Below are 8,553 nucleotides of genomic sequence, written 5' to 3'. Positions count from 1 at the left end.
ATAAAATCGTGACTATGTAGGAAGACCACAGTATCTGTGTGTAATCAAGACTGCCAGTCGACGTAGTTTTGATACTATAAACTATTTATGAATATAACAGGCGTCATTCATCATACAAATATGTGTTACAGTTTAGTAAAGGAAAATATTTTAATTACAGATGTGTACCGCGTTCGTTTTATTGGAAGAATGTTGCACCTGACAGAATAAATCTAAACGTTAGAGTATCTAACCTATAACCTTGAACCTTATCCTAGCATTAATGTTTTATGTTGCTTTACATGAAGCAGTTTCTCACATTAAATATTTATCAGTATTTCCAGTCGTAAGAAATGAAAATTTGAAATGGAGAATAATAGACAGTTGCATTTTCACTCTTTTTGAGTGCAAGGTTTGTTGACGTGGCTCTGCAGCGTAGGCTAGTCCCATCTGTCATGCACTAATAGCCCGGAGTTGGTGGACAGCATAGGGGCTGGAGTCCTGGGTCAGCCAGATGTCACCGTTAGGCAGCTCCTTTGCCAGCTCCTCTTCTTCCTCATGCCCATCAATCCTGACCATCCTTACCATGAGCTCTGGGCGAAAGACCTCAGTTGTCCGGTATGTGTGGGTTAGGTGGCGGAAGGAGGATTCTGAGGCAGTGTCTTCGTCTGGCTCCGGAAGCTCAGGAATCGGACCCTGAGGGGCTTTTAGTTCATCTTTCAGGTCGGAGAACAGCTCCTTAACATCTTGCACCAGGGTGGATTTCAGGCCGAAAAGGCACAGGAGGAAGATGAGACCAGCGCAGATCCCAGACACAAAGTAGAGGGCCACCTTCTCTGGAACACCTGAGGGAGCACATGAGTGAAAGCGCTGTTTACGAGCAGGGATGCAGATTCACCTCCGTAACTGATCCTGGGTCAGTTTGATCTTTTCAGTTTTTAGCCTTGGTGTCTCCATTTTGGGGATGATAAACTGGTATTAAATCAGTGGCTAAGGGCATAAAATAACTAGAGTCAGTTATGAAATTGAGATGGCCGAAAGTTTTGGCAGTGACACAAATGTGTTTTCAAAATCTTTGTTGCTTCAGTATTTTTAGATTACATTTTACGTTTCTGTGATATACTAAATAACAATCATGAGCATTTCATGTTTCAAGGCTTTTATTGGCAAATACACCAATTTTATGGAGAGTCAATATTTACAGTGTCAACCTTTTTCTTTCATAGCTTCTGCAATTCCCCCTGGCATGCTGGATATCAGCTTCTGGGCCAAATCCTGACTGACGACGATCCATTCTTCCCTTGTTAGTGCTTTTAGTAATGTAAAAGTTCGCAAAACTCAAAATTTGTGTCACTGCCAAAATTTTACTGTACATATAAAATACAGGAAACTTCCCCTGATTTAGAGGTTTTACTGATTTATTTTTATTTTTTACAGGCGATTTAGGTTCTTATTAAATTTAGTAGATTTAGTATGATTGAAGAGCTGCCTAAAAACTAAAAAATGCGTGTTGATGAGGATCCCCCAGCAAACATTCAAACATCCGGGAAATATATGTCTGTATCCATGACTCAGTGCGATATTATCTGCACGATTCCTGCAAGAGGATTTGTTTTGGTGGGTATCCAGGCCCACACCCCCACAATGGAAAATATGCAGCTTCTGAGGCGTAATGCATCAAGCAGCCCCCACATACCCTTTATCTGGGCAAAGATTTCCAGAGAGTTGGTCAAAAGCACCATACTCTTTGGTCGTGCCACGCCTGGGCCGGTGTACCAGCCACCTGCAGGTGAGAGGGAACCTGGCTTAGCAGCTCAGTAGCTCAGCGGCTTAGCGGTCTGGGCGATGGCTTCTTGTGATATCGGGTGCCAAGCGTGTGAACCCCACCTGTGATCTTATATATGAACCTTCGTATCATAGAAAATGCCAACTAGAATTGCAACTGAATTTCAACTGACTCACATTCTGAAGAACTTGCCCTGCATTTTTGCAGTTAGTCTATATCCTTAGTCGCTATGCTACTCTACTCACCCTTAAACATCCCCCCGGGAAACCACCTCAGCAGGATACCCACACATGGTGACATGGAGCAGAGCTGTTACGGAGATGACTTTCATGCAGCGTGCTTTAGTGAGGCAGCACTTCAGGGGCAGGAGAATCAGCCAGGCACAGCAGAAAACAGGCATGCTACACGACAGGTGCCTTCTTACCATGTGTGTAGTCAGCGATGGAGAAAGGGTCTACAGTGCCCTGGCCGACATCCTCCAGCAGATACCTGGGAACTGGATGAGACAGATCATCGCGCCTATTCTTCAAGCGCAATATGGTATAAAATCTCCTGCACTGTTCTGTTCTGTAGGGTGTCTAGTGTACAGCATATTGGGTTAGACTTTACATTAACAGCACATTCATAATGCTTCATAATGCCATGGTATACAACAAACATTATATGATATTAACAAACCTTATAATCGTAGTCATACAATGTTTGTTATTAATGTATATTAAAGCTGTTACGATATGTTGGGATGTTAAGGTGTACTTACATGCTGCTCATTCTCTGCCTGCATAATGAACGCATTATTGAGGTGCCGTCAATATGGAGCATTACTGCATATTGGATAATCTAGCTCCTTGTATGTCCCCTTAAGTTAATGTTATGTATTGTCTTAATATTTGTAAACTGTATTCTCCGTAACCGATTCACCACATGTAATGTCTCTGGCAAATGACGTGTGATTCTGACAGAGGTGGAAAGGTCCAAATCCAGTACAAATCCAGACCAAGATTTCATTCCAACCAGTTGAGTGCTCCGTGGCTGTGACATTTATATTTAACTGGTTGAATTAAACTAAATCTTGGTGTAGGTTTGTCCTTTCTGGGCATGAACTCTCCACCTCTGGATTCTGATTCTGACAAGGTCACTGGTAAATCAAGGAAGTTCTGTATATCCAGTGGAGATAAGCCGTGGTTTTTACAGGTCGCTGCTTAAGGAGCATTTTATTCACAGGTTTTAACCTTTTATACAGCTATTTTACCTACTGTGCTGTCTAGGCTATTTTGCTGCAAGACAACCATAACATCAATAATAATAATAATAATAATAATAATAACAATAAGAATATGAATATAGATAGATAGATAGATAGATAGATAGATAGATAGATAGATAGATAGATAGATAGATAGATAGATAGATAGATAGATAGTGTTATTTTTTGCATTTTAAGCCCCTCCTTCCTCAGTTAGCATACATTCCCTGCAGTATCAGTCTGCTGATTGTGGCTCAGTGACCCACCACTCACCACACGTGAAGGACACCCGCAAGTGCTTCCTGAGCCCTGGGAAGCAGGGGTCCCCAAAGCCCTGCGTGTCGGCCACTATGGAGCAGTTTGTCCTGCCGTGACACCTGCGGGATACACGCCTCAGAGCAGAGGGTGAAAGGCACTCTGAAAGGCACACAGACAACCTGCTAGACACACAGACAGCCCGAAAGACACACAGACAGCCTGTTAGGCACACAGACAGCCCGACAGACACACGGACAGCCCACTAGGCACACAGACAGCCTGTTAGACACACAGACACCTCTGGGATCAGGGTTTGAGTCTCTGCCTTGCCCTGGCGCCATGTGTGGAGTTTGCATGTTCTCCCCATGTTGTCATGGGGTTTCCTTCAGGTTCTCTTGTTCTCCCCACAGTCCAAAAACATGCTAAGGTTAATTGGTGGTAAATCGCTGATTTCCCCGTAGATGTAAATGGTGTGTATGCCCCAAGATGACTTAGCATCCCATCCACAGTAATTCCCTGCCTTGTGCCCATAGCTTCCAGGATAGACTCTGGACCCCCGTGACTCGGACAAGCGAGTATAGGAAATGGACGGATTCTCACAGTAGTTGCCCTTTATTTCCACTAGAGGTCAGTAGATGTTGACACGGCTGGGAATTAGCACTCAGAATCAGAGTGTAACAAAGGACATGTAAGGAAGAGCAGCCCCTTGACAGACCTATGTCGGGCGTAGATGTGTGCTGCTGCGGACAGTGGGGGCTCCCGTGCAGCTGGTGCCCGAAGGTGGCGGAGTAGATGGCCAGCACAGTGCTGTTCTTACAGGACAGGCGCAGCCTCTCATTCTCACATACCAGCCTGCTGCGGTGATTCTCTGACGTGGATAGGGGCAGATTTCGGGAGGTTATTTTTCACCTGCGCTCACAGAGCAATCCTGTGCTACCTATTAAGTGGTGCTGTGAGACGTCCTGACAAATAAGCAGCGAAGAACTGAATTCATTTCTTTTAAAAAAAAAAATCCAAAAATAATGCTCAAATGTATAATGTGAAGAGAAGACAAAATTCTATGATGCAGTATTAAAACTCCTTTTGTTTTTATAACTTTTACATGAGGGATTGCCAGTCTTATCCATAAAGGGACATTATGCATGTTGGTTTTCACTGCGACTCCCTAATTAGGTCACTAAATTAGAGGACCGATTGGCTGAAGAGCCCCCACACCTGACGTTTGAACAGCTGACCTACAGGTTATCCCAAAAAGCTGCACACACACTGGTCCTTTGCGGATAAGATTGGCCAGCCCTGGTGTAAGACCATAAAGGAATGAAAAGTTAGGCTTAAACAGAAGTATGAGCTGCAGGACTAGTAAACTCCTGTATTCTATCTGTTTTGTCTGTTCACAGGGTTCACGTTGTCCGTGGACCCGCAGGGAGTCTGATTGAGCGGCGCTCACCCGGACGGCACTTGTAGGACACAATCAGGTACTTGCTGGTGTAAGGGCACGGGTCCAAGCCGAAGACGTGGCTGTTGACAGGTATGCTGCAGCTTCGCTGATCCTGGCATTCGTGCATCACTTTCTGGCGGCACACGGACCCAGGATCAGGACAGGATGAGCCCCCCCCGCCCCCCCCCCTCCCGCGACCATGCGGCACTACCTGGACGGCGACAGCGGACGCGCAGTCCACGCTCTCTGCCGTGGTGTTGCCGTGTGGCGGAGGGCACAGGTGCTCGCTCGGCACACGCCGGCCGTAGAAGGCGGAGAGGACGGCTATGGCAGTCCTGGGGGGGCAGCTGATGGAGAGGGTGTCTCCCTGACAGGCGTCAGCCGTGTGGTTCCGCAGGATCCTGTGCAGGTAAGCTGGGGGGGGGGGGGGGGGGGGGGGGGGATCGGTCAACCACATGACACAAGTGCCAGTTACTGTGCCTCGAAGGCATGTCCCAGTATTTTTTATAATTTAATTTAATGTAATGTATTAATGAAATAATAATCAATTTCGCCCCTTAAAAAGGCTGAATATTATTGATCTTGAATTTCACAGTATATGTGCAGAAAGATGCAGCAAAAATAAACCACCAGGAAAAATGCTAAAAAAATGCTAAAAAAAAAACACTAGCGCCTCTTTTCTTGCCTTCTTAAATTTGTTGGTTCTTTAACCTTTTCATTCTTGGCATTTAGCTCCAGTACGGTTCACAGTCAGAGATGACACTGTGTGTGCTGTGACCGAACTGCCAGTGTTCTCCAGGGTGTGACTCCCGCACACTAATGGCCCGTGACTCATATCAAAGGAATGGCCCTCCTCAGTGTTGCCATAGCCATCAACCAAAGTGCTTCCCAAAATATCTGAAGTATTTCTGCATTTGCTGACCATGACGCCTCCCAGCTAGTTGGGTTTGGTCGGTCAGTGGGAGTGAAGCCCTGCCTGGAGCTGAGAGACGCCCACACCGGCCAGGCCTCATTTCCTCAGCTCTGCTTTTGTGTGCTCTGCAACAATTTAAATTGTTATACATCCCATGAGAGGATCCCGCGATAACATCTAAGCCTGATCTTGGTCTCCAGCCTCACAGCAAACTGAAGGCCTGGCCACAAACCACCAGTCTTACTCATCGGGCCTTAGCACACAGTCATATATAACCGTATTCATCACCGTCTAAAAATAAATGAGTCGTCTTTTCCAGGCAGGGCCCTTGATCGTCAAGGAAACGGAAAATGGATTTCATCTCGAATGGGCAGTTTTGCTACTTTTGGTTCTCTAATGCATGTAGTCCGGTGTTAAGTTGTCGTCTTCTATAAGTCGCACATGTGGGCCTTCGTAACAGCCTGACTTGAGTGGGCACAGCAGTGTTGGTGGTTCGAGTTGCCTCCCTGTAAACTCCCACGGTGACCCCCACCCATCTCGTGGGGCGGCAGTGACAGGCTGGCTCTGGTGAAGCTGTACCAGGCACCCATACACAGTGCTCTATTATTAGCCCCCTTGTGTTCTAGCCTAGCAGGGCAATCCTTAGTGTCCAGATAGGAGCGGCGGGAGAGACGTAATCGTATCTATACAGCTAGGAAATCTGCACAGATAAAACACAGGCCCTTTGTGTATCTCAGCATACAGCAAAGGTTTGTCTGTTGAGTTGTAGAGCTGTATTTAACTTGCCTTTGCGAGAGCTTCCTAATGTCTAGTCTGCTGTTGGTTTTCAGCCAGTATCCTGTACTGATCCCTCCAAATAAGTTAGATTTGGAGAGCAGTGCTTTCTTGACCTGTTTACCCAACATAAATTTTTCATTATTCATATTACCGGGTGGTTTGAGCACTTGGTAATAGCCTTACTTATCAATGTCCGTTCAGAATAGACTGCCGTATTCATAGCTAGGATTGCTATTTAAGCATATAAAGAGCAAAACGAAAAACACCTGCTTTTCCAGAGGGTTGTAGTAGGCATTCGCCCTTGGCCCATCATCTTGGTGCCCACACCACCCACAGAAGGCACTGATGAGAAACCACCCCCTGTCGCACTCACCTGAGAAGTCAGGTGCTGCCTCGACCCAGTGGGCACCTGCAGCCAGCCAGAGAAGCGGGTACAGCAGGTGCCAAGGTGCCACAGAGCCCCACCGTGCCAGCATTGCGGCCGTCTCTCCAAGCGGACCGGGTCCAGTCCGGTCCGGCAGCCCGCTCGGAACGCTTCCCGCGCCTGCTGCTCCAGAGCAGATCTCCTGCTCAATGCCACCATTGTCTCTGCCTGACAACGGGCCCCTTTGCTCCCAACCCACAGCAAACATGTGACTTTTGCGGGTCACCTGAGTATTTCCTACGGTCACGGATGAGCGTCCCTCCCTGAATCGCCATCGTAGGGTGATGGAGAGGTTTTTGCGTCTCAACGATCCTAGGAGCTAATTTGGGGCAGACAGGTCTTCCAAGGCAAACTGGTCCCAGGTAAGCAAACAGATTAAGTGCAGCTCAAACATCCTTCATGAACAAAGTTAAAGAGGAATACAGGTACTCCGGTAGCCCCACGAGTAAAGCATTGTACTAGCAACACAAAGGTAGTGGGTTCAATCGCGGTGGGCATCCATAAATAGGGGAGGTTCCTGTTGGATGGGCTTCTACACAAGGGGCCTGGCTGGATAAAGGGACCACCCATCCATGTGCCCACACCCCTGCAGGTGGAGCCCAAAGGGTCCAGTACCAGCTGGGGCCTTGGTAGACTGATCCTTGGCTATGGATGCTACCTTTATGGTGGATAGAGTGCAATTTCTCTGATGGTTATGGAACCTAAGCTGGTGTTAGATATAGACAGATACGGTTGAGCTTATCTCAGTGCACAGCATGGGCTCTGGAACCAAACACCTGGAGAAGATCTAGACTGTATTCCACTCTGGGGTTTATTTATAGTCTTCCAGTTTCTTCTTTGTCCTTGTTTGTTTACCCAGGATCACCTCCCTCTGACTATTATCTGTGCTTATTCAGCTCTGCGTATCTGGCCTGCTTGGAGACCTTGGGTGGGATGCTGGACGGTGCCCCCTCTGGGGACTCCATTGTTCTACTGGAGGACTTCGATGCTCACGTGGCTAACAACAGTGAAACCCCCCCCCCCCCCCCCCGGAAGAGTGTGATTGGTTGGAACGGCCTACACCAGCAGAGATTTGTTATTAGACTTTTGAGTTTAGCCACAGTTTGCCCGTAATGAACGCCACGTGCCCTGCGAGCATCAGGGTGTTCATGAGTGAGATAAAAGACGAGGTGAGCTATCAACTGATCACCACCTTGGTTGGAACCAAACATATAGTAAGGATGTGCTGGGAGTGGTTGGCAGAGTCTCCTGTCTGGGAGATTTACAATTTGCACCTCCGGCAAAACTTTTCTTGCATTCCAAAGCAGTCTGGAGACATTGAGCCCAAATGGGCCATGTTCCATGCCTTCAATGCCTAGGTTGTTGGAGCCGGTTGCTGAGGCACCTCCTTGAACCTGGTGGCGGACGCCAGCGGCAAAGGGAGTCATCAGGCTGAAGCAGGAGGCCTTCCGAGCTTATTTAGCTTGTGGGACTCCGGAGGCAGCTGACAGTTACCGACAGGCCAAGCGGCGTGGTTTTAGAAATTGTGGGAGAAAAAAACTTGGGTGTGGGTGGAGTTTGGTGAGGCCATGGAAAATGACTTTTGAAGAGATTCTGGCACGTCATTGGTTGACTCAGAAGGGGGGGGGGTGCAGGGCTTTGCCCATACGGTTTACAAGAGGGATGGAGTGCTGTTGCCCTTAACCGGGGATTTAGTCGAGCAGAGGATGGACACTTTGAGTACTTCCTGAAT

General features: G+C 47.4%; 1 protein-coding gene and 1 long non-coding RNA gene across 3 annotated transcripts; one reads left to right on the top strand and one right to left on the bottom strand.

The window, feature by feature from the left end:
• Nucleotides 1-80: 80 nt before the first annotated feature.
• On the bottom strand, nt 81-6,993 carry si:ch73-335m24.2 (protein eva-1 homolog C). Of its 2 annotated transcripts, XM_049028083.1 has the most exons (8): nt 6,771-6,993; nt 4,919-5,121; nt 4,717-4,840; nt 3,985-4,137; nt 3,285-3,428; nt 2,190-2,261; nt 1,676-1,762; nt 81-824 (listed from the first exon to the last, which is right to left on the bottom strand). In XM_049028083.1, the coding sequence occupies exons 1-8, from the start codon at nt 6,871-6,873 to the stop codon at nt 433-435; spliced, it is 1,278 nt and encodes a 425-aa protein (XP_048884040.1). In that variant the 5' UTR covers nt 6,874-6,993; the 3' UTR covers nt 81-432. The 2 variants fall into 2 exon arrangements, with proteins under 2 accessions (XP_048884040.1, XP_048884041.1); XM_049028084.1 differs by lacking the exon at nt 1,676-1,762 and having other exon boundaries at nt 6,771-6,992.
• LOC125750376 (uncharacterized) lies at nt 5,004-7,794 on the top strand. Its single transcript, XR_007400328.1, has 3 exons — nt 5,004-5,116; nt 7,023-7,183; nt 7,718-7,794. It is a non-coding gene; the product is annotated as an uncharacterized LOC125750376 (long non-coding RNA).
• The last annotated feature ends 759 nt before the right edge of the window (nt 7,795-8,553 follow it).

Source organism: Brienomyrus brachyistius, chromosome 10 (assembly GCF_023856365.1).
Source record: "Brienomyrus brachyistius isolate T26 chromosome 10, BBRACH_0.4, whole genome shotgun sequence".
NCBI classification, from domain to species: Eukaryota; Metazoa; Chordata; class Actinopteri; order Osteoglossiformes; family Mormyridae; genus Brienomyrus; species Brienomyrus brachyistius.
Note: the sequence above shows the minus strand (reverse complement) of the source record. Positions and strands in the feature narration are given on the sequence as shown.